At 37.3% G+C, this 27,064-nt stretch overlaps 1 protein-coding gene and 1 long non-coding RNA gene across 2 annotated transcripts in view; both read left to right on the top strand.

Annotated features, from left to right (window-relative positions):
- LOC128213480 (pumilio homolog 3-like) overlaps positions 1 to 27,064 on the top strand; it is an 84,201-nt gene that overhangs the window by 44,318 nt on the left and 12,819 nt on the right. The window contains exons 11-18 of the mRNA XM_052919219.1: positions 9,229 to 9,333; positions 10,807 to 10,910; positions 11,189 to 11,264; positions 15,368 to 15,466; positions 15,802 to 15,936; positions 17,867 to 18,009; positions 22,054 to 22,199; positions 26,622 to 26,786. Of these exons, the coding sequence (XP_052775179.1) occupies positions 9,229 to 9,333; positions 10,807 to 10,910; positions 11,189 to 11,264; positions 15,368 to 15,466; positions 15,802 to 15,936; positions 17,867 to 18,009; positions 22,054 to 22,199; positions 26,622 to 26,786 (973 nt within the window). The remainder of the gene's footprint in view (positions 1 to 9,228; positions 9,334 to 10,806; positions 10,911 to 11,188; positions 11,265 to 15,367; positions 15,467 to 15,801; positions 15,937 to 17,866; positions 18,010 to 22,053; positions 22,200 to 26,621; positions 26,787 to 27,064) is intronic.
- On the top strand, positions 3,965 to 4,758 carry LOC128213481 (uncharacterized). The gene is made up of 2 exons (XR_008257741.1): positions 3,965 to 4,221; positions 4,462 to 4,758. It is a non-coding gene; the product is annotated as an uncharacterized LOC128213481 (long non-coding RNA).

Here is a 27,064-nt window from a genome sequence, read left to right on the forward strand (position 1 = left end):
ATTGTGAACAAGAAAGCTTGGGATTGAACACTAAATGAAACAAGAATGAAATTAAATGAATCACAAAATTTCATCAAAATTATACACACAAATGTTCTTTGATATACAAAAAATGAAACTTTTTAGACTTTCAAAAATTTAACATTTACTAAATACGGTTATATAAAATGATGAATACATTTGTAGGATTTGATATCCTACTAGATGTAACTCGGCTTCGTTCATTTTTCTAAACTTTCTCTCAGTGATGAGGAATAAATTTTATTCACTGCAGTTGTTTTCTAAGTTTATGAAAATAAGAACAATTGAAACAATTCATTAACTACTGTTGATCAGTGCAGATTGTGGGAGGTCATGGTTGAGTTCAATGAACCACCAATAAGCCCTGCCAAAATTGGATACTGATTGGTCAGTCAGGTGCTTTTGGTAGGCATGATTAGCATGAATGTTAATTTTAACCATCATTATACCCCCCAAAACAAAGTTTGGGGGGGTATACTGGAATCGGGTTGTCCGTCTGTCTGTCTGTCTGTCCGTCTGTCTGTCTGTCCGTCCGGTTTTTTTTTGTCCGGGATTCATCTTTGTCGTTATTGAACAAATCTTTTTCAAACTTTCAGATATTAATGGCCATGATGTAAACTTGCGCCTCTGTGAAATTGGTACGGGTCACATGACCCTGACCAGAGTTATCTCCCCTTGATGTGTTAAAGTAGGCAAAATAAGCCCTGTCCGGGATTCATCTTTGTTATTATTCAACAAATCTTTATCAAACTTTCAGAAATTAATGGCCATGTTGTAAACTTTCGCCTCTGTGAATTTGGTACAGGTCACATGACCCTGACTGGAGTTATCTCCCCTTGATGTGTTAAAGTAGGCAAAATAAGCCCTGTCCGGGATTCATCTTTGTTATTATTCAACAAATCTTTATCAAACTTTCAGAAATTAATGGCCATGTTGTAAACTTTCGCCTCTGTGAATTTGGTACAGGTCACATGACCCTGACTGGAGTTATCTCCCCTTGTAGGCAAAATTAGCTTTGTCCGGCCTAACTCCAGGGCAAACAACCTAGACATGGAGGGGTGGGGGGTATTCGTTAGCCTATGGCTTACAGTTCTAGTTTATGAATGTTTACACAATCATTGAATATTGAAATAACAAGCGAAATGTTAGTTTGAATGATGAAAGCCATGAAATATGTGAAGTTTTGAAAAAGAGACCATTTTTTCAGCTTGTATAAAAAATGAGAAAATTGTTAAGTAAAATTATTTATTGTTTATCAGGAAAATGTTGAAACTCATGTTTAGGCCTATGGTGATCATACTTGATTGCTATGTTATTGGCACTTATTGCAATATGTTTTATTCATGGCAATATTTATGTAAAACATTAATTATTATGTTGACTTAAGTTTGTAGATAAGAACTAATGGTATAGGTGATGTGAGGATGATCTCGTAAGTCTTTAAAACCCCTTTTGGTATTGTGAGTTTTTTGCTCCAGTCTTGTTCAGTTTAGCTTTTGAAGATTTTCAAAGTAACTGCAAAACAAATTCAGCTGTCTAGAAAAACTATGTCAAACCCTGACCAGATATAATTTCTTGTCTTTTCAAATTACCAACTTGGCAATGGTTTTATCATAACATAGGATATTGGTTTTAAAGAACGTGTTAGTGTTTTTGTATGTGGAATGAAATATCATAAGTGGCACTAAATTGAACATAAGTTATAGTTTTCATTGATATTACACATAGCCCCAAGTACATGTTGATCTAAGAGTTAAGGCTTGGATGGGTCACGGCAAGAAAAATGCATGTTAATACATTGTACTTTCCAACACAAGAACTGTTTGTTTATTAAAGTAAATAAAGCAATCCCCACACCAAGGAACTGCAGTATTGCATAACCAGCTTAATTGACATTATGAGTTGGAGTTCAAATTGCTGCAATTAAAGGCACATCTAGTTTTCAGAATTATTCAAACTCTGATTTAGCAACTTTAATATAGTTATATGAACTACTTTTGCAAAATGAAAGCTTTTTTAGATTTACAAGGATGGGTGAAAAGTATTTGCCAAATGTACTGCAACACCTGATACCTGTTGCCTAGGAATCCAACAAATTCTTGGCACTCCAAATGTTACAGTACTATTCAATTTGGAGTGCCTGAAAAGAAAGCTTCTTGATTCTACATTCAACATCTTCTTTCTGTATGACATATTGGACCAGGAGAATCATGAACCTACAACTTTTTGTATCTATTGAGATAGGGAGCTATCAGGACAGTGACAGAGGACAATACAAGAATGGCCAACTGCTGCATTTGTTGAGTTATCTAATGCATACAAATTAAGACGGAGAAAATAGTTCTTAATTTTTCCAAACTACTTCCTTAAGCATCTTATACATGTATGTAGTTGTCTTTTACAATAATTGTTCAAAGTTACAGTGGCCCTGTGGGTTAAAGATGCTCTGTCCACGGGGTAACAGGTTTTGTATATAATAGGGTTATAAGTACTGCGTTTTGATCCAGGAGGTTGTATTCGACTCAAGTAGATTTTTGCAGATTCGGATTTCACAAGGCACAAGCTGAGTAAAATCAAAATCTACAAAAAACTACCAGAATCAAATATGACATTCGGCCATATCCGGATCAAAACACAGTACTAATAACCCTTTTATTATATACATTCCTGATTAGATCACTTAGAACCCACATCTTTGCATAATAAATTTCTTTTTAAGGATGCACTCACTGGTTTAATGACATCAATTTAATATTGCGCAACATACTTGTTATGACGTGACGTCACAAGAGTGGTATATGGCCGTATTGCACTGGAGCGCAATATGGGTTAAAGTATTTTGTGATATGTATTGCATGTGGATTGATGATGGGTATAAAATAAAGAATAAAATTATGTTTGGTATTCCATTCCCACTAGCAGTGTGATGAACTGCTGACACCATGTTATGAAATTTGATAGTCAAAGTATTTAAAAGACATTTCAATATTTCATTCTTTAAAAACGATATTCATCTCATCTTAGTCTACTCAACTTGCTTTGCTATGTACAAAAGTCTGCAGCAGTAATATGAATAGCATTAGACTGAAGGCAGTGCCTAATATTTATCAACAGCACTAAGTTATCATGGTAACATGTTATATGAATTGAATATTAAGCACAAATTAAGAGGGACAAAATAATTCTTCACTTTTTAAATAAAAACTACTTCCTAATAGCACTGTGTATGCAGTCTGACATAGGTGTACAATGTAGATGTCTTTTACAAAGATTGTTCAAAGTATGGCCCTATGGTTTAAAGCTCCCCTGAAAAAGAGGTGACAGGTTATCTATATAGTATATAATTACATCATTGAAAATCTTCTCTGAAACTGCAAATAACAGTCCTTTGATATAAAAGGATTTGATCAAATTAAGGAAGTATGTGTGCCAACCACGTAAATTAATTTGTACAAGTCTGATTTAATGACTTTGAGAAATTCAAAAGAACTATGACTTTATCTGATTTAACGCTTTAGCCCCCCCCCCCCCTCCCCCCCCCCCCCCCCCCCACCACCTCACTCTACACACACTTAACTAGATTTTTCAAATTTGCTTTGCAGCTTGCAAGCAGTTTTAGTCTAAAGTTTAAGCTAGCCCATTAAACAGTGACCCCTTGTGATGTGAGCCGATATTTTCAATGCTTAGAACATGGTTGCCAACATTCCCAGACTTCCCGAAAGTCGTCGGTCCGACGGACATGACCGGCAAATTTTGATCCGGTCCGACGATTTCTGAACAAAAATCGGTCCGACTGTCCGGCTATTTTTTATTCCCGGTGACCGGATTTTAGCATAAAATTCCGGTAACCGGGTTTTAGCATGAGGGCCTTAGAAAAACGTTTCACAAGTTTTCATTGGTCGCTTTCGGCACAGTGCCCGTAGAAGGACCAATCGGTGCGCATGTTACATAATGTCAGTCATTTGCGCATCAAACATGGCTTCTCTAACATTTTACGAATGCTAGTTAAATAAAGAGAAAATCGATGAATGCTCTGAAAGGAAAATGAATATGAAACGAAATGTCATGAAAGAATTATTTTGTGAAATTGCAAAGAAATAGGAAATGACTCGTTATTGACAAAGAAAAGCAAGTAATAACCTGCGATGATGATGGTGAAACTCAAACCTCCAGAAACAGAAAGTTATGGACACTTTGCTGGTAGGCAATTATTACTTCTATCTTAAAAAATAGCTCTACCTTTATAAATTTAAAAAATAATTTATTCTGTACAAAAGAAACTAAATCCATAATAAGGTATAAAAGTGTAATCTAAATTCACCACTGTAATATAATATTTGGCATGTTGTGAAAGGCATTTTATTTGTGAAAAAAACCCATTGTTTTATTGATAAAAGTTTATTTTACATCCACTGTCCATGATATATTTTGTACTTTTAGGCAGAGTCTAGATGTGCCTGCATATATAATAATCGAACATACTACACCAGAACCATTGGCATCACAGGAGGTTGTCACCCTCTCCAACACTGAAAAAGTCCTTACATCAGGCTCTTGAAATGAAGATTTAACACTCTCTGTGACAAACAGGACTTAAACCTTGATTATAATTAGGAGTGTTTTGAATATCAATATGAACTTTTGAATTTTGACAGAGTGATGATTTTCATAAGAGACATACTATAAAGCCTTTATAAAGAAATAAGCTGCTATTGATGAATAAAGCAATGTTATTACTTCGTTTTTTGTTTTCTTTGTTTCGGTCTGACTGATTTTCTTTCGGTCTGACAGATTTTTATGTCTTGTCGGACCGAATGTCTGCCACTTTTTTTCAACTTTCGGGAAGTCTGCATTCCCCTGAATAAAGCCCTAGTCCATCAGTACTTTCAGCACTTTGATTTTGCTTTCAATTTGTGCATATTTATTTTTTGGTGTTTTTTTTCATCATCACCTGGTTAACTTGCAAAAAATAATTTATTTAAAATCATTTGCTAATATATAACTTAACATAAACATGTGCAGATTTTTTTTCCTTTCCAAATATGTAATCTTCATTGGGTCTTGTACCAATAATAAAGAAGTTATTAGTGTTTATACAACACAATGGTCATATAAAGTCAGATGGCTTATCAGTTATTGGAAAATGCCCAGATATTCAAGGTATCATACCTAACTGGGTCTCAGAATGAAATGGGTTAAAGCTACAGCAATGAAATTTTGACCATGTGTACAGTTTTGCAAACCAGCATCAATGTTGTCCTCAGATGTCCTTGACTTTGACATTTTGACCATGATTACAGTTTTGAAAGCAAATATTTTTTACCCTCAGATTACCTTTACTTGGCACATATTAAAATATTTCATGCAACTAATCTGCTTACAACCCTTTCTGTCCTCAGATGTTGAACGTGCAGTGTTTTCAGCTAACCCAAATACAAAAAGTGAACTATATATTTGTTGCCTATTACTCATACGTACATGCTCTTGATTGAACATGACCACAAGAGCCATGCCAGTAGAGCAAAGGCCCTCTTGGGCCTCTTGTTAAATGGTTGCCTCAGTGTAACTTTTTATGTTATGGCAATACCAAATTGATGTTTCATATGTCAGATTTACCACACCTATTTTTTCAGAATATGCATTTTTTTTTTACCTTTTAAAGCTGCACTCTCACAGATTTACCATGTTTTTTTTTTATTTTTTGTCTTGGAATAGGCAAATTTTTTGGTAAATATCTACAAACCAATGATATAAGATTGCTGACAAAAACTCAGATCGCAGATTTTTATATTTCCGTTCGAAAATCAATGATTTATAACGGTTTAAGAAAAATGCATAAAACATGATTTTTTTTACTTAAATATAAAATTCTGCGATCTGATTTTTTGTCAGCAGTCTTATATAACTGGTATCCATGGATGTTCGCAAAAATTGGATCGTTCCAAGACAAAATATAAAAATTTGTCAAAACGTTAAATCTGTAAGAGTGCAGCTTTAAAGGGGCCACTCATATTTTTTTACTAGAAAGACAAAAAATAATTGTCAAACCAAAAGATGGTCATATTTTGACACACTTGAATGCCAGAAGACTCTTTCTGTTAGAATATGTTGCATCAAATAATTCAAAATGTATGTCTCTGGCAATTTCAGGAGGTCTGAACAGTAATATAAAACAAATGAGTACTCCTTTAAGTTACACTTAGGGGCTTTATAGGAATCAAGTGCATCGTCACATCTGACCTGTTTGTCTGTCCTGTTTGTCCGTTTGGTTTTTGTCCGGTCCATATCATTATCATTGTTGGATTTTAAAATTATTTGGCTGAAGTGACCACCATAGCCACAGTAGTTTGATGGTAGTTAAAGCCTGCTTTGGTGACACATGACCTGAACAAAATTTAGTGACATTTAACCTAAAATATTTATTTTCTTCTTCAGATTGATCAAAGGGGTCAATCCTACCAACTATCTGGAATAAAATAACTGTGTATAACTGCAGTTGAACAATGTCAGAAAATTTCAAAATGCCTAAATATCTGAAAGTAAAACAACTTAGATTTGATCAATCATTTTGATTATGACAATCATGCCAAGAAAAGTACCCAAACGAAATGTTGCAACAAAAACATGCAGCCTACATGCACAATGCCCTCCAAACTTCCAAAGCCTTAGCGATAATAGTTTGTGTTCAGTCCATATCTTTTGGCTTGCAGGAATATTAATTACATTCTGTTAAAGCTCTAGTTTTACCTGCTTGCCCCAATTTCTGTCCGTCAAAATCCATAAAAAAACAACATTAATTTGGTGTGGCCTGAAAAGCATGTGGAAATGTATTATCGGAAGCTAAGGCCCCAAAAAAATACACTCAAGTTTTTCAGGCAGCGCCACATTCGTTTTTTACCACCTGGTCCTGCTCCAGTTTTTCCAATTTGCTCATGTTTTTTAGCTCTACTGGCCAAAGTGTTTTATTTTACAAATCTCTTTTTTCACTCAAAAATCAACCGATTTTTAGTGTAGTGTAACCTCAATGTGATGGTAATGTGATGTCCACTGTTGTATCATTCTTTTTTTTAAGAAAAGGCAATGTTTTATTTTTTTACATAAATGTACAAGGAATCTACAAACCTTAAAACTGCACTCACAGATATACCATTTTTACAATTTTTTGTCTTGGAAAGAGCAACTTTTTGCGTAATGCAATGATAAAAGATTGCTGACAAAAGATCAGATTGTAGATTTTCATATTTATGTTCGAAAATTAATGTTTTATGGCTTAAACCGTTACTAACGGTTTAAGAAAAATGCATAAAACATCAATTTTATAATTGCGATCTAATTTTTTGTCAGCAGCCTTCTATAACTGGTTTCCATGGATTTTCGAAAAAATTGACTCGTTCCAAGACAAAAAATAAAAAAGTTGTCAAAACATTCAATCTCTGAAAGTGCAGCTTTAATATTCAGGACAGATATAGAATACTTTGAAATCATTAATGTTCGTGGGCATGAAATTTTGTGGTTTGCCGAAAAAAAAAATTTCGTGGGTACTTGAATTCGTGGATTTTCATTTTTGAAAAAAAAATAATCGAAGATGCGATCGTCCTAGATCGTCGGCATAATATCCACGCGCTGGCCCAGGATTTCTGTCTTCTACGTCACTCGGTTTATGACACTCCCTAATGTGGTACGACATGCCAATTAGTGCATATACCCATGTCACTTATATAAATTGATTTAATTGGGAATAAAGGTAATAAAAGAAGATGTACCCTGATCATAAATACAGATAGGGGAAGCCATTGAATGCCAATTAAGAATTTTGCAAACTTTGAAAACACCGAAAAGGTGCGTATATTGTCACGTTCGGTGCATAGTAACCTTCAATGTACTAGTAATCGATTAATTATTTCATTAAATAAAAAAATCGAGTACAGACACTCATCAGGCACATCTTGTAAACTTGGAGATTTTCATTAACAGCACTCGTTTAAACACGTGCTTATAACTGTCATTTGCTGCATAAAACACATTTAATTGATTTGGTTCATTATTTGTTAAAGGCAGTTATAATATATTAACAGAATAATGATCGGAAGTTATACAGTGAGACAGGTTTTAACACTGTATACTGCGACCTCTGTAAAGAATATACTAGAGTATGTACGTAACAAGGCAATTGAAAAAGTGAATAAAGGGTTTATATTTCGTGGGATCTTGAATTCGTGGATCACCCAACCCACGAAAACCACGAACATTAATGCCCCACGAACATTAATGATTTCACAGTATAAATTAAATTTTTGTATTTATTAATTTAATTCTTCATTGAACAGATCAGGGGTAGAATTTAATATTGGTCTTAATTGGATCTAAGATTCATGTAGGGTATCAGATTACGAGGTATAAATAGAGACATTTTATTAAGATTTACTTATACAATGTACATGGTCTACAAATCATACAATTTAACTATTATTTAAGTCAACCTGAAGATACACCATTAATGGTTGTGTAACATGTCTTACAATATTGGTCTCAATTAGTAAAATCATTATAGTTTAACAATCATATTATAATTTTAAACGGTGTTAGAAACTATATTTATACTGAAAATGAGTTCTTTGTACAGTAAATTGTGTAAATGCAACATTTCTATCATTGTTTTCCATTTAAAATAGGAAAAAAAAAAAAAATGGCAGATAAAGAAACGATGAGTGCTTCCTCCACATTTAAAAAAAAAAAGTGCCTGAGAAATGAGTGTAATTTTTTTGGCTTAAGGGGTGAACTTTTAATGTTATGTCCAGATATTGTAGATGTGAGTTGGGTTTAAACTTACCAAGAAGACTAAACAAAAGTACTCGTATGTAGATACAAGTGCTCTACCCACAAATACTGAGTAAAATGGCAATTAGTAAAATACATTAATGGAAATATTGAATTACACACGTGCATCATGGTAAAAATTGCCTCGAATAAATAATTGAGTTATGAATTTATGCTCATAGCTTTTAAGAGGACCAGCTTAACTTGTTTGAGTAACACTGCATAATAAATCTGGAGCTAAGAAACAAAAAAAACATGAGCCTTGGTGAGTTTATAGAGCAGGTTGTTATCAAAAAGGTTCATATTAACCAAAGGTGGGGTAATGATACTTTGGTGAAAGTAATAGAACATTAGATTTTTTTTTTCAAATATTCCTTTCTTCATTTGCAGATAGCAGCTGATGTGGTGGAGTATGCCTATAATGAGTTTGCCAACGCCAACCAGAGGCTGAGTCTTCTGGAAGACTTTTATGGGCCCAGTTTTTGTCTATTTAAGGTATGCATTACTTAATTGTTATAATAATATAGTAAACTGTAATGAAACCTGATTTACGTTATTATGTTCCATTATTCATGTCAGCGCTATTTCTCAGCAGCCACCAGCTTGTATCTAATGGAACTTTATTGGATGCTTCAATTAAAGTCATATTAGTAATTGCATAATCCATTGAAATGGATGGCACCTCAGGGCATTCATCACTTACTGTGACAGCTCTTGTTTATTTCACATTAACCCTTTAGCGCATGTATACGAGATAGGCCGACATAGCTCATTAGCAGATGTAAACGCATCTGACCGACCCTATACACTACTGGATGTATACGCATCTCCGGCATATTTCAATAGGGTCATTTCAATACTTCAATTTTGCATCTTTCTTTTTGTAAACAATATCCCGGATGTTTATAAAGCTAAAGCTTAACCTTTTGTGTATTGATTATCCCTCGAAAATGTTGTCTGCTAAAACTTGAAGGTTATTATTTATACTGCCAATCACAGGTGTGAGATCCCACTGTGACGTAATAAATCCTCGAGGAATAGCAGTACTGTACAGTATGGAATTTCCCCAAAAACATTGATGCGTAAATCATTGAATATATTATGTCAGTTGAATTAACCATTAAAATCAATAAAGATTATAATTATTTGAAGATAATATTTTGTGTTACAAACAATAGAAACAATAAGTAGCCGAGAAAATGATGAGTAAATTTTCTGCTGAGCTAATCGATGGCCAGCATGGTTCCGGTCGTAAAATAGGTCAAGTAAACACATTTGTGCAAGCGTTTCATGATCTAGATCTTTTTATTCATTACTTTGAAAACATTTCCCGGCTTTCTTTTTGTAAAGAATTTTATGAGGGGGTAATAAAGTTAAACAGACACTCTGGACTGGATCTATCAGCTGGATGACACCGGATATTCCTACCACATTTCTGTGTATTATACACAAGAATATCAATTGTCGGCTTTTTAATCCATATGGGTCTTTTTTATGATAGGGGTAATAAAATTAAGATCGATCCCAGCATTTTATTACCCTTTGATTTAATGCAATTATGACATTTCAAAGAAATGTTAAATTCCATCTTGGAAATGCATTCACAGATGAAATAAAATAATTTTATATTTCATTATTGACACCATTTATTAGATAATTTAATTATCTATAAAAATGTATTCACATAAAAAAGATTTGGAAACAATTATTTGGAGTTATATTGATTTTAAGGTCATACTGCTGTATTCATTTTCTCATTTCCGAATATCCTGAAAAGTACCTATGCAGATAAGTACTGCTTATCAGTAAGTTGGCTATTGACTGGGAGGTGTAATCTGGCCACTTGTCTATGTGCTAAAGGGTTAAAACCCTGCCAGCTATGATATCTGTTTTGATTGATTTGTTGTTTGATTGCACACTATATACTATTTTATGTAGAAATAAAAGGACTTGCTGTTTATATTGCAGACGCCAGACATAAAGTGTCTGGGCCAAATCATGCTCAGTCAGCCGGACAAGAGAGAGATGATCCTGAGGAACATGAGGGAGGCTTTGTTACCTTTAATTGATAAGTAAGAAAGAGGCTCCTAACTGACAATGGCTTTCATGTATTTAGATTGCTATGGAATAATGTTTGCCTGCAATACTGTTGTAACTCCTATTATCAAGTGTCCCATCACAGTTTTTTTGCAGTCTGAAGCCACAATCAGAAGGGAAAAAATCACTGTAGAACTAGAAATAAATATAAGTGTATGTTGTTTTTGCAAATAGCTTATTCTGGCTAATACTGAAATTTGTTAACTTCTATTAGCTTTATTGACATACATCTAAGTTTTCATTTTTCTTTCAGGAATATTCTGGTACATTCAATGGTTCATAAGGTGTTCATGGAATATTTCACTTATGCTGATGCCAAAATGAAAACAGTAAGTTTTTATGAAAATATTTGAATATCCAGAGAATGTAGCAAGCCTGCATATGATATGTTCATTTTAGATGACATCAAACTTAGCACATTCTATATCCCTATAATTTATAAGACCATGCAAAAGCATTCATGAAGAACCCAAGTTTCTCATATATTCACTTTTGCTTATTTCTTAATCTACCAAAGTTTGCCTCATTATCTGAACATGCTTTTAAAAAATCAATAGTAATTAGGGATGCAAACGAATGGCAAAATTGATATTCGAATATTTGGTAATTCTTTCGATCAAATATTCGAATATTCGATTACCGAAATACATATTTAGCTCTACTGGCCAAAGGCCAGAAGAGCTTATGCGATGGTAATGTGTACGTAGTATGTGCATCCGTGCATCCGTGCGTTGGTGCGTCTGTAAACAATTGGTTGTTACCACGTTACAGTCTTAAGTTTTGATTGTATCTCGATGAAACTTGTACAGTATCTAGATATCCATTAGAGCTCGGTTCCTTTCGAAAACCAGCCAGATCCGCCCATAAATGCCTAGATTATGGGCCATGAAAGTTTTAAAGAAATGCTTTCTATTTTTAGCCAGGTCTGCATGAGCGAATTCTATTTTTAGCCAAGTTTACATGTGCATGTAAATTCAAGTCTAGAGTTAAGGGAGACAATTTGCAAGTCTAGGATTTTGAGAGACAATTTGCTTTTTGCTTCTGCAGTTGATTTTGTGAATTACTCTGCCTTGTTCTTGTTGAAAGCCCAAAGGCCACTTTTTAGCTTTAAGTTCTGTAGTTTGCGCATTCATCTTAACAAAATTGGTTGTGAATGTTTAAGTTATGCACCTGGTGTCATTACTGGCCACACCCAGGGTTCACAGGTTTGGTAAACATAAATCTGGAAAGGTTTGAAAATCTTTTTGTGTGTTCGTGCATCCATCTCAGCACAATTGATTGTGAATGTTTGTTCAAATGTTTGATCAATGTTGTTCTAGGATGCCCTTGACTTTGACCTTTTGACCAACTTTTTTAACTTTTAAAACTACAGAAATTTTTACTATGAGTACAGTTTTGAAAGCATTTTTTTTTTGTCAGATGACTTTTACTTGGCACATATTAAAATAGTTCATGCAACTAATCTGCTTACAATACTTTCTGGGCTCAGATGTTGAACGTGCTACGTTTTCAGGTAACCCAAACACAAAACATAAACTAGATGTCTGTTGCCTTTTACCCATACATACATGCTGTAGATTGATATGACCACAAAAGCCATGCCAGTAGAGCATAGGCCCTTTTGGGCCTCTTGTTTAGAAGATGTAGTCAACTACTATTATTATTCGCTAAAGTAATAGCCGGGGCATTTTAACCCTACTTTGTTGTAGCCAGTACCAGACATGTGAACCTTTGGCAATGACAGAGAGGTAGAGTTATGTCTCAAAAGCGGTAGATTGGGTTCAAAAGCGGTAGAATGTCTTATTCTATTAATTTTCAGTCAAAAACAATGATGGAAACAATGTCAACAAAAACTTGATATTTGTTACTATTTTTAGATTTTATGCACCATTTTTTACGTAATTATGGAAAACGCATAACACGTCATGGTTAAGAGTTGTGTCAAATGTCAGTGTTTTTGATTGAGAACAGAAGGAAAATTACCTCTGACTTGTAAAAACTAGTATATATTCAGTAGAGCTGCTAATAAATCAAATCAGACAACCAAAACAGGTCGGAGTGTAAAAGCAGACGACTCCAGAATTGTGTACGTTAATTTTCACGCCAAAATGTCATAAAAATTTTTACACTGTAGATAATTAAGAACATCTTTGAAATGTTGTTTTGACAGTTTTATAATGTCTTGAAGATTAACAAAAATTCTGATTAGTAGGATGTCAATAAACAAAGAATGCTGATTAGTGGTCTTTTGTACCATACTGGTAACTAAGCAATGATCTCAGCCGAAGTTTGAAGTGATTTGACAAGTTTTTTATTTCACCATGTTCTTTAAAGTGACAGATTAATAGGGTATTATAGCATAGTTAATATAATTTTGAGGTTCTTAAAAGAAAATTTAAGGCCAATTTGAGGCTTTTAAGAGCTTTCAATAGCGGTAGATTTTGACAGTATAGCGGTAGAGGGGTATCAAAAACGGTATATTTTATCAACCACCGGTAGAGTTCACATGTATGCGGAGTGGAGCCTGATTTCCCCAAATGAGCCTTTGAAATTCTCCATTTTCAGAAAGAAAAAAGCAATACATTATAAACAGACAAACAACAAAATCGAATAATTTCAATTCTGCTGCCTTGACCTTTGTAAACAATGTGAAATTAGATGGATTCCTAGTCAAATAGCGTTTTGCGCCATGGGAGATCTTTCCGTAGGACGAGCAGCCTCGTTCTGAGATTGACCTTTAACCCTTTAGCACATAGACAAGTGGCCAGATTACACCTCCCAGTCAATAGCCATCTTACTGATAAGCAGTCCTTATCTGCATAGGTACTTCTCTGGATATTTGAAAATCAGAAAATGAATACAGCAGTATGACCTTAAAATCAATGTTACTCCAAATAATTGTGTCCAAATCTTTTTTATGTGAATTCATTTTTTATAGATAATTAAATTATCTAATAAATGGTGTCAATGATGAAATATTAATTTATTTTATTTCAGCTGTGAATGTATTTTCAAGATGGATTTGTAACATTTCTTTGAAATGTCATAATTGCATTAAATCAAAGGGTAATAAAATGGTGGGATCGATCTAATTTTTATTACCCCTATCATAAAAAAGACCCATCTGGATTAAAAAGCCGACAATTTATGTTCTTGTGTATTAATACACAGAAATCTGTCAGGAATATCCGGTGTCATCCAGCTGAGAGATCCAGTCCAAGGTGTCTGTTTAACTTTATTACCCCCTCATAAAATTGTTTACAAAAAAAGAAAGCCGATAAATGATTTTCCGGTATGAATAAAAAGATCTAGATCAAACAAAACGCTTTTACATGACCTATTTTACAGCCAAAACTATGATGGACATTATATAAGCTTCACAGAAAATTTACCCATCATTTTCTCATTTACTAATTGTTTCTTTTGTTTGTAAACAAAATATTACCTTTAAGTAAATATAATCTCAATTGATTTTAATGGTAAACTGAAAACTGACGTAATATATTTAATGATTTACGCATCAATGAATTTGGGGGAAATTCCATACAGTACTTAGCTCGTGCTCTTATTACGTCACAATGGGATATCACACCTGCGATTGGGAGTATAAACACTTTCTCAATTTAGCAGACGATATTTTCAAGGGAAAATCAATACACAAAAGGTTAAACTTTAATTTTATAAACATCCGGGATATTGTTTACAAAAAGAAAGATGCAAAATTGAAATATTGAAATGACCCTATTGAAATATGCGGGCCATGTGTTTACATCCAGTAATGGATACGGTCGGCCAAATGCGTATACATCTGGTAATGAGCTATGTCGGCCTATCTCGTATACATGCGCTAAAGGGTTAAATTGACTAACTATAACTATTGAAAACTCAAACCAACTCGGGAACTAGTAAAATAATAAAACAAAAACATATGTGGATTTGAATCATCTATTGTACACCAATAAAGGATATATATCCTAAAACGCATTACTATACATTTACGTTTTAAAGCACGAACATTGTATCGAAACATGGAAAACAGCTTAAAGCATATATATGTAACAGCATTATTGTAGCACATGGCATTCATATCATCACGGTGATTTGAGTTATGTTGCACAGCTTAATTTGCCATGTGTTTAGTGTATTGTCATCACATTCACACCTCTGGCATTAGGGGCCAATCGTTGTAAAACAAGACAAACAAACTTGATAAACAACAAGTGTTATAGGCAAAATGGTTTTTATTCTCTTTATTGAACTTTTTTTTTACTAATATTCGAATACCGATTTTGACATTCAAATACAAAACGTTTAATCGAATATTCGAATGATCGTTTGCATCCCTAAAAGTAATAAATTTGTACATTTTGACCAAAAAACGATGGATAATTATGATTTTTTAGAAGATACAATGCTTTTTTTGTACATTAAGGAAATGATAGAAGCTTTACGTGAGTCTGTGATCCATATGCTGCACACAAGGGATGGGGCAAGGGTTGCCATGCAGTGTATCTGGCACGGTACTGCTAAGGTTTGTCACTTAATATCTTACCTTTGGACATTTCACCAAGGCCAGTCAGAAAACATCTCGGTGGGTTTGGTAAAACAAATTGGAATTTCTAATTTATAGACAATTGTCATGAAAAATAAGAATTTATTTCTTGCAAAATATGTCAGTTACTTGTTAGAGACCTGTACTATAGAATAGGTATCATCAAAAGCCTGAAGGGAAATGTTATAAAAGTCTCTCAAAACAGCTGCGGGCAGGAGTGGAAATCTAAACAAAACATTGGGAGAAATAAAACATTCAATAATAACATTAATATAAACTCAACCCTCCCCTACATATATGCAATTCCTGTACAGGACCGTAAAGTGATCATCAAGAGCCAGAAGGGGAATGTTGTGAAGGTGGCCCAGGAGGAGTTCGGACATCTTGTGCTGCTCACGGTCTTTGACTGTGTGGATGACACTAAGCTTGTCAAGGTTGCACTGCTTGATGTAAGTTGTACATTATGTACTGTAAGATACTGTAATTTGTACATTTCATTTTTAGCATGCCCGTTTTGAGAAGATAAAGGTAGAGTTACTGTCATATATATGGCATTGGCTTATGTTGGCCTCATCAGCGTACAAACACTTAAACCTTGGCCATAATAAAAAAAGAGTTCAGTATAATCAAAAGAAACTTTGGTACATATGCTGATAGAGACAAAACACACATATACAGCATGTTGAGTTATGCCCTTTTTTCTACAGAAGAACTACAGACGAGCATAGGAGTTTGTTCAGCAATGCCCTTATTTTGGTTTAGGCTTGTTTCACGACATTTATAATTTGCATCATCATTATCACTGTCAATCACAGCATTAAAATAATAGGTTTCAAATTTTTAACCTAATTGAATTGTGCGTTATAACCCTCACAACAATCTACAGGACCATGCACTTAACTCTGTAACCACCTATTTGTTTGATTAAAAACGGATCATGAAAACAACACCACTTGACGTCATTGGGTTGCACCCTCTCGCTCTACCTCACCTTTTTTAAAAATGTAACTACACAAAGCAAAATCTTTTTGCACTTAAAAATAGGAGACTTAAAAATAGGAGACTTTGACCAAACTTATTATAAAGGAAGAGTTTATGGAGACCTTTCATGGGATTGTGTTTGGGGTCCTTAGGGTCAAGGTCACTGTAACTAAAAATAGAAGAATGGTTGAAACTGAATAACTAGTCAGGGTTCACATATCTTGACCAAACTTGGTCTATCGGAAGACTTTATGGATACCTTTCATGGGATTGCGTTTGGGGTCCCTTGAGTTAAGGTCTAGGTCACTGTTACTAAAAATAGAAAAATGGTTGAAACTGAATAACTTTAGTTAGGGTTGACATATCTTGACCCAACTTGGTATAAAGGAACAGTTTATGGATAACAATCATGGGATTGCTTTTGGGGTCCCTAGGGTTAAGGTCAAGGTCACTGAAACTAAAAATAGAAAAACGGTTGAAACTGAATAACTTTAGTCAGGGTTCACATATCTTTACCAAACTTGGTATAAAGGAAGAGTTTATGGATACCTTTCATGTGATTGCATTTGGGGTCAAGGTCACTGTTACTCAAAATAGAAAAGCAGACACAGGCTGAAGTTCTTCTGTCAAACATTGAAAACCTGGTTTCGTCGCATTGCGGCGTTTCTTGTCTAATTATGCCCCCGAAGGATTTATGCCCTTCCATTCGGTTTTCTGTATCCATGCCGTAACTTTTTCATGCAGGGAGGGGTTTTAAAAGTACTTGGCACATGTGTTCAATACATAAAGACAACATGTCACATGCAAGACCTACATCCCTACCTCAAAGGTCAAGGTCACACTCACAGGTTTATCATTATCATTATGGAAAACAGTATCATTGGTTGTGTCCGGGCTGTAACTTTGTCATCAACAGAGGGATTTTAAAATGACTGCACATGTGTTCAGTACATAAAGGCCATGTGTTACATGCAAGAAACAATACTGTTCCTTAAAGTTCAAGGTCAAGTGTAATTTAATCATTAAGGAAAGCTGCTTATATATGCACATAGAGAATATTTGGTCATGTCCGGGCTGTAACTTTGTCATGCAGGGAGGGTTTTTAAATTACTTTAAATTGCAAAACCCATTTCCCTACCTCTGACTGCATCACTCCTCAACACTTGACATCAACCATCATGGGGGAGGGCATATGCTTTAAGTTTATGATGGCTCTACCTGAATGTAGGCATATTAGTTATTGCATAATCCATTGAACTGGATGGCATTTCGGGGGCATTGGCCACTTGCTGTGATAGCTCTTGTTGGCCCTCATATGAATATGCGACTGAATGTGATGTTCTAATGTAATTATTTGTTTAACTTACATTTTATACCATTATGTTTCTTGGACACAAGGAGCTATTAAAGAGCATATCGGACGTAGCAGACAACCAGTACGGCCGTAAGGTGCTGCTGTACCTTCTTAGTCCAAGGGACCCCCACCACTTTCACCCCGACATTGTGCGGGTACTTCAGGAGGGTGACAACAGTGCTACCAGGTCAGTGAATACTAACAGATGCATGTCAGGGAGAAAATTCTGTTCAGGTACTGTTAAAAATCAATTGCTAACGACTGATTTCTCCGAAAATAGATCATCTCCATGTGGCTGTTTTTACTAAAAGTAGAAATTTACAGAGGAACATTGGGGTTAATTAAGAGGGTTTTTATACGCCCGAAGGGTCGTATTATGTTATGGCCTCCATCGTCTGTCCGTCTGTCTGTCCGTCCATTAGCAATTCCGTGTCCGGGCCATAACTTGGTAACTAATAAAACGATTTTCAAATAACTTTATACAAATCATCACTACATTAAAAGGATGTGTCGCGCGCAATTTCCAGGTCCATACCTCAAAGACTAGAATCACCATGGGGGTGCGTTAGCAAATCCGTGTCCGTGCCACAGCTTGGTCACTAATAAAGTCATTTTCAAATAACTTTATACAAAGCATCATTACATTAAAAGGATGTGTCGCGCGCAATTTCCAGGTCCATACCTCAAACACTAGAATCACCATGGGGGGGACGTTAGCAATTCCATGTCCAGGCCATAACTGGGTTACTCCTAAAGCAATTTTCAAATAACTTTATACAAATCGTCTCTACATTAAAAGGATTTGTCAAGCATGCTTTCCAGGTCCGTATCTCAAAGGCTAATTTCACTGGGGGCGTAAGCAAATCCGTGTCCGGGCCATAACTTGGTAACTAATAAAGCGATTTTCAAATAACTTTATACAAATCATCACTACATTAAAAGGATGTGTGGCGCGCAATTTCCAGGTCCATACCTCAAAGACTAGAATCACCATGGGGGTGTGTTAGCAAATCCGTGTCCGTGCCACAACTTGGTCACTAATAGTCATTTTCAAATAACTTTATACAAAGCATCATTACATTAAAAGGATGTGTCGCGCGCAATTTCCAGGTCCATACCTCAAACACTAGAATCACCATGGGGGGGGGACGTTAGCAATTCCATGTCCAGGCCATAACTGGGTTACTACTAAAGCAATTTACAAATAACTTTATACAAATCGTCTCTACATTAAAAGGATTTGTCAAGCATGCTTTCCAGGTTCGTATCTCAAAGGCTAATTTCACTGGGGGCGTAAGCAAATCCGTGTCCGGGCCATAACTTGGTAACTAATAAAGCGATTTTCAAATAACTTTATACAAATCATCACTACATTAAAAGGATGTGTGGCGCGCAATTTCCAGGTCCATACCTCAAAGACTAGAATCACCATGGGGGTGCGTTAGCAAATCCGTGTCCGGGCCACAACTTGGTCAGTAATAAAGTCATTTCCAAATAACTTTATACAAAGCATCATTACATTAAAAGGATGTGTCGCGCGCAATTTCCAGGTCCATACCTCAAACACTAGAATCACCATGGGGGGGGGACGTTAGCAATTCCATGTCCAGGCCATTACTGGGTTACTACTAAAGCAATTTTCAAATCACTTTATACAAATCATCTCTACATTAAAAGGATTTGTCAAGCATGCTTTCCAGGTCCGTACCTCAAAGGCTAATTTCACTGGGGGGCATTAGCAATTCAGTGTCCGGGCCATAACTTGGTAACTAATAAAGCGATTTTCAAATAACTTTATACAAATCATCACTACACAAGGATGTGTCGCGCGCAATTTCCGTTTCAATATTGGAAGTTTAAGCCTTTGTTGTAAACACTTCACACCTAGTAAGCAGTATACTAGCATAACCTAAATGTTTATTAAAGACCTCAAGCCGAATCTTCTTCGAGATATAATGCTCCGTTTCGTGGTGCTCTTGTTATTTATGGTATTCACCTAAAATCATGAAGTTTATCTCTCAAAAGTTATTTCTATGTAAGTTACATCGACACTGTTTTCATGATAATTATGCCCCCGAAGGTGGGCATATTAAAATCGCACCGTTCGTCAGTCCGTCCGTCTGTCGGTCCGGCTCTATAACTTTCCCTTGTATGGACAGATTTTAAAATAACTTGCCACATGTGTTCCACATACCAAGACGACGTGTGGCGTGCAAGACTCCTGTCCCTACCTCAAAGGTCAAGGTCACACTTAGTGTTTATTCACAATGGAGTGCTGCATATAAGGACATAGAGAATAGGTTGTCATGTCCGGGCTGTAACTTTCTCCTGTATGGACAGATTTTAAAATAACTTGCCACATGTGTTCCACATACTAAGACGACGTGTCGCGTGCAAGACCCGTGTCCCTACCTCAAAGGTCAAGGTCACACTTAGTGTTTATTTACAATGGAGGGCTGCATAAAAGGACATAGAGTATAGGTTGTCGTGTCCGGGCTGTAACTTTCCCTTGTATAGACAGATTTTAAAATAACTTGCCACATGTGTTCCACATACCAAGACGACGTGTCGCGTGCAAGACCCGTGTCCCTACCTCAAAGGTCAAGGTCACACTTAGTGTTTATTCACAATGGAGTGCTGCATATAAGGACATGGGAGTATAGGTTTTCGGGTCCGGGCTGTAACTTTCTCTTGTATGGACAGATTTTAAAATAACTTGCCACATGTGTTCCACATACCAAGACGACGTGTCGCCTGCAAGACCCGTGTCCCTACTTCAAAGGTCAAGGTCACACTTAGTGTTTATTCACAATGGAGTGCTGCATATAAGGACATAGAGTTTAGGTTGTCGTGTCCGGGCTGTTACTTTTCCTTGTATGGACAGATTTTAAAATCACTTGCTACATGTGTTCCACATACGAAGACGACGTGTCGTGTGCAAGACCCATGTCCCTACCTATAAGGTGAAAGATACACTAAGTGTTTATTCACAAGGGAATTCTGAATATAAGGACATAACAGTGTAGGTTGTCAAGTATGGGTGGTATTTTTTTATGTTTAGAGGCAATTTAAAATAACTTGCCATATGTATTTGACACGTAAAGGCAAGATCAACTTTTCATGTACTGACCTTGTTCGTAGGTCAATGTCACATTCGGGGGCATTCGTCACATACTGTGACAGCTCTTGTTCAATGTTCAATATTAAAACCAGTTTACATGTAAATGCAGTTTAACTCTTTATGCCACTTAATTAATTTTTGATATGCTGAATCCTTATTTACTTCATTTCCTCGACACAACATGAACCCCAAGATGGCTAAAAAAAATTAAAACAAATTTTGTATTAAATTTTGACATATCTTTTAATTATTTCAGTTACGTAACCCTTCATATTATTCATTATTCGAAAGGACTTTTTAGATTATTTTAGACGATTGATCATGGTTTGGGATGATTTTCAATCTCTTTTGTACATTCTTGCGTGTTACATAAGTTTTGACTATTCTCAAATGCTCACCCTGAAATACCTCAGCCCTAATCTATTCCAATCTAGCATTGTACAGCCCTATGGGTAAGTACACCCAAGAGGGGGATATATGTACAACCATCTCAGTTTGATGGGTAGATTCTGGCTTACATACGTTTGTAATGTACCCAAGGTAAGTCATACCCAGTATTTGGGACCCCCACCATTTCCATCCCAACATTGTACAAGAATTGAAGGAGGGTGTCAGTGAACACAAGCAGATTGTTATGTTTCTTCTTATTTTGATTCACTTGTAATACACTCAGGTTTTTAAAATAACTATCTCAATCCTTAGGAACCCTACCAGTCCGACCTAGATATTTTATCATTAGTACTCCAAGAGGGGAATGTAAATTATACTATGTTGGTGTAACATACATCAAGACACTTAGTTTTCCAGTTTCTTACTCCCTGGAATCCCCACTACTTCCATTCTGACACTATACCGCTGAGGTATTGTCAGAGCCATAATGAAGGCAACGGTGTTTAACATCTTTAATGTCAGCCATACCTCAAAAACTGTAGGACATTCGCATGCAATTGTTACAAATGTTCACATCTCCAATTCTCATTAGTGTGGCAAATTCCTCTTGATTAATTAAAAAAAGATTAGTATTTGCATCCATTTGCAGTGCTGTTAACATTATTCTTATTGAATCTGTACAGGTTTTGAGAACCTTGAACATATATATATATTTTTCAGTAAGAAGGACAAGACCCAGCGTTACAAGGAGCTGCTTGGTGTGGTGTCTGAGCCGCTGTTACAATATATAGCGGAGAACGTGGACAAACTGGTCGTCAATAACAACATGCTGCTACTTGTTCTAGCCATTCTTACACATGCTCAGGGTGAATTAATATACTTTAAAATCTGTTTCTTCACTCAATGATTGAATTGTATTTTCTGTGCACAGTGCTTGTATCAATGAAGCCTGTAAGTGCATCTTGGTAAATTTGCAAAATCGCCCCTTAAATTTGTGTGTTTGTTTTTATGAAAAATTTAATTATGTTGTGTTTGATTCAAACCTCTTATCAGCAATTAATAGCTGTAAAAAGGTATGACCAATATGTAAAACATCAATTTAATTACTGTAATGATTGGTTAAATGAAGTACGGGTTATCCAATCAAATTTGTGTTTTCAAAAGAAAAGAAAAAATTCGTAACGCCAAGCAGTCTATGCAACATGAACCCAGTTTTTCTCTATTTTTCTCCACTTCGCAAAAGTCAAATATAGTAGGCAGAGTGGATTATTCTTGAAACAGATATAGAAAAATATATAAAACTTGCTTTAATTGAGTTTAAGCATTACTTTTTTTGCAAATTTATGATGTTGTGAATTTGAAAGCTAGCGATATATTATTGAAGATGTTTGCTGATGATTAGTTACTGCCATTATACTGGCATCATTGGCATGGTGAGTTTTAAAACTAGTGAAATTTTCCTAAACAAATCAGTCATGGAAAAAAGACTGAGAAATGAATATAATTAACAATTCTCTCAGAAAAGATTACATTATATACATATTGTCTCCCTTGAGGGGAAGAGTGCAACTTGTCAACCCAGGACAACACTGTGGACCTAGGCTTTATTTGGAACAAAACTAAAACTTTATTTCTTTCGTTAGATATGGGTTTAGTATTTTACTAAAGATCCAAAAATATTTGACAATTTGATGTATTGTAACAGTATGGGGTACAATGCTCTAGTGTGTAACAGTGTGGGGAACGGTGGGCTAGAATGTAATGGTGCGGGGAACTGGGCTAGTGTGTAACAGTATGTGGAACAATGCTCTAGTGTGTAACAGTGCAGAGAACAGTGGGCTAGTGTGTAACAGTGTGGGGTATAATGCTCTAGTGGTTAACGGTGCAGAGAACAGTGGGCTATGGTGTAACAGTATGGGGTACAAAGCTCTAGTTTGTAACGGTGCGGGGTACAGTGGGCTAGCGTGTGACAGTATGGGGTACAATGCTCTAGTTTGTAACGGTGCGGGGTACAGTGGGCTAGCGTGTGACAGTATGGGGTACAATGCTCTAGTTTGTAACGGAGTGGGGAACAGTGGGCTAGTGTGTAACGGTGCGGGGATCAGTTGGCTAGCGTGTAACAGTGCGGAGAACAGTTGCCTAGCGTGTAACAGTATGGAGTACAATGCTCTAGTGTGTAACAGTGCGGGGAACAGTTGGCTAGCGTGTAACAGTGCGGAGAACAGTGGGCTAGTGTGTAACAGTGCGGGGAACAGTTGGCTAGCGTGTAACAGTATGGGGTACAATGCTCTAGTGTGTAACAGTGCGGGAACAGTTGGCTAGCGTGTAACAGTGCTGAGAACAGTGGGCTAGTCTGTAACAGTGCGGGGAACAGTGGGCTAGTGTTTGACAGTATGGGGTACAATGCTCTAGTGTGTAACGGTGCGGCGTACAGTTGGCTAGCGTGTGACAGTATGGGGTACAATGCTCTAGTGTGTAACGGTGCTGGGTACAGTTGGCTAGCGTGTGACAGTATGGGGTACAAAGCTCTAATTTGTAACGGTGCGGGTACAGTTGGCTAGCGTGTGACAGTATGGGGTACAATGCTCTATTGTGTAACAGGGTGGGGAACAGTTGGCTAGCGTGTGACAGTATGGGGTACAATGCTCTAGTGTGTAACGGTGCGGGGTACAGTGGGCTAGCGTGTGACAGTATGGGGTACAATGCTCTAGTGTGTAACGGGGTGGAGAACAGTGGGCTAGTGTGTAACGGTGCGGGGATCAGTTGGCTAGCGTGTAACAGTGCGGAGAACAGTTGGCTAGTGTGTAACAGTATGGGGTACAATGCTCTAGTGTGTAACGGTGCGGGGTACAGTTGGCTAGCGTGTGACAGTATGGGGTACAATCCTCTAGTGTGTAACAGTGCGGGGTACAGTTGGCTAGCGTGTGACAGTATGGGGTACAATGCTCTAGTGTGTAACGGGGTGGAGAACAGTGGGCTAGTGTGTAACGGTGCGGGGAACAGTTGGCTAGCGTGTAACAGTGCGGGGTACAGTGGGCTAGCGTGTGACAGTATGGGGTACAATGCTCTAGTGTGTAACGGTGCGGGGTACAGTTGGCTAGCGTGTGACAGTATGGGGTACAATCCTCTAGTGTGTAACAGTGCGGGGTACAGTTGGCTAGCGTGTGACAGTATGGGGTACAATGCTCTAGTGTGTAACAGTGCGGGGTACAGTTGGCTAGCGTGTGACAGTATGGGGTACAAAGCTCTAATTTGTAATGGTGCGGGGTACAGTTGGCTAGCGTGTGACATTATGGGGTACAATGCTCTAGTTTGTAACGGGGTGGGGAACAGTTTGCTAGCGTGTGACAGTATGGGGTATAATGCTCTAGTTTGTAACGGTGCGGGGTACAGTGGGCTAGCGTGTGACAGTATGGGGTACAAAGCTCTAGTGTGTAACGGGGTTGGTACAGTGGGCTAGCGTGTGACATTATGGGGAACAATGCTCTAGTGTGTAACAGTGCGGGGAACAGTTGGCTAGTGTGTAACAGTGCGTGGTATAATGCTCTAGTGTGTAACAGTGCAGAGAACAGTGGACTAGTGTGTAACAGTGCGGAGAACAGTGGGCTAGAGTGTAACAGTGCGAAGATAAATGGGCTAGTGTGTAACAGTGCGGGGAACAGTTGGCTAGTGTGTAACAGTGCGGGGAACAGTTGGCTAGCGTGTAACAGTGCGGAGAACAGTGGGCTAGTGTGTAACAGTGCGGGGAACAGTTGGCTAGCGTGTAACAGTATGGGGTACAATGCTCTAGTGTGTAACAGTGCGGGGAACAGTTGGCTAGCGTGTAACAGTGCGGAGAACAGTGGGCTAGTGTGTAACAGTGCGGGGAACAGTTGCCTAGCGTGTAACAGTATGGGGTACAATGCTCTAGTGTGTAACAGTGCGGGGTACAATCCTCTAGTGTGTAACAGTGCAGGGAACAGTTGGCTAGCGTGTAACAGTGCAGAGAACAGTGGGCTAGTGTGTAACAGTGCGGGGAACAGTTGGCTAGCGTGTAACAGTATGGGGTACAATGCTCTAGTGTGTAACAGTGCGGGGAACAGTTGGCTAGCGTGTAACAGTGCGGAGAACAGTGGGCTAGTGTGTAACAGTGCGGGGAACAGTTGCCTAGCGTGTAACAGTATGGGGTACAATGCTCTAGTGTGTAACAGTGCGGGGAACAGTTGGCTAGCGTGTAACAGTGCGGAGAACAGTGGGCTAGTGTGTAACAGTGCGGGGAACAGTTGGCTAGCGTGTAACAGTATGGGGTACAATGCTCTAGTGTGTAACGGGGTGGGGTACAGTTGGCTAGCGTGTAACAGTATGGGGTACAATGCTCTAGTGTGTAACGGGGTGGGGTACAGTTGGCTAGCGTGTAACAGTATGGGGTACAATGCTCTAGTGTGTAACAGTGCGGGAACAGTTGGCTAGCGTGTAACAGTATGGGGTACAATGCTCTAGTGTGTAACAGTGCGGGAACAGTTGGCTAGCGTGTAACAGTGCGGAGAACAGTGGGCTAGTGTGTAACAGTGCGGGGTACAATCCTCTAGTGTGTAACAGTGCTGGGTACAGTGAGCTAGTGTGTAACAGTGCGGGGAACAGTGGGCTAGCGTGTAACAGTACGGGAAACAATGCTCTAGTATGTAACAGTCCGGGGTACAGTGGGCTAGCGTGTAACAGTGCACTAGCATGGTACTAGCATGGTTGCACGAGCGTGTAACAGTGTGGGGTTATAGTGCGCTAGTCGGTTACAGTGCCAAGCGTGTATCAGTGGGCTAGCTGGTTACGATGCCAAGCGTGTATCAGTGTGCTAGCAGGTTAAAGTGCGAGGTAACAGTGCACTAGCCAGTCACAGTTGGGGGTAACAGCATACAGTTATTTCATGGTTATTTGGATAACAGTCATATCTGTTGTCCTGATGTGGAGGGGATGACATCTGATCTGTTGCCTGAGGCTGATGTTGCCTGTCATCCCAACCCCAAGGGACAACCTGTTTGACTGTTACCCAAATAACCATGAAATAAATGTTTTATTAAAAAATCTAAACAAGAAAAGAAATGAAAGTTTTATTACCTTATCAGGGTTATAATAAACAGTTATGTCATGGTTGTAAAACAGTTTAAAATGACATCCCCTCCACCTTTGGACAACAATTTTAACTGTTTAACATATAACCATGAAATACCAGTTTTATTACTTGATATATGTATATGTATAGGGAATGAAGGGAGTGAGGTATGTTAAATATGTTAGTTGACTTTGTCTTTCAGGAGACCCGACCGTAGCCATGGAAGCAGTAGCGAACATCGCCGCGCAGCCATTTGTGGTGGGAAATACAAACGGAAAGCTGCACATCATCGAAAACCCTGCTGGTCACATGACACTCAAACGTCTCATTCAGAACGACAAACAGAGGGTTACTTCTGGACAGACAGGTAGGGAATAAATCAGGCCTTACTTCTTTCCTTTGGTCTTCGTGGAGAATCTCATTACTAGTGTCATATATATTATTTGCATGTGATATTGTAGTATCTTTATAACAATTATAAGAGAAGATAAAAGCAAATTTAAGAATTCAATTAAGGTAAACCAATCAAGTTAGCTTAGTTGATACTAAAAGCAGTCATCTAAGTTAGACTTTTGTATGCTTATATACTAGGGATGGCAACGAGTACCTGAGTACTCAAGTACCAATTTACTTCTCGAGTACTCA

Source organism: Mya arenaria, chromosome 13 (genome assembly GCF_026914265.1).
Source record: "Mya arenaria isolate MELC-2E11 chromosome 13, ASM2691426v1".
NCBI classification, from domain to species: domain Eukaryota; kingdom Metazoa; phylum Mollusca; class Bivalvia; order Myida; family Myidae; genus Mya; species Mya arenaria.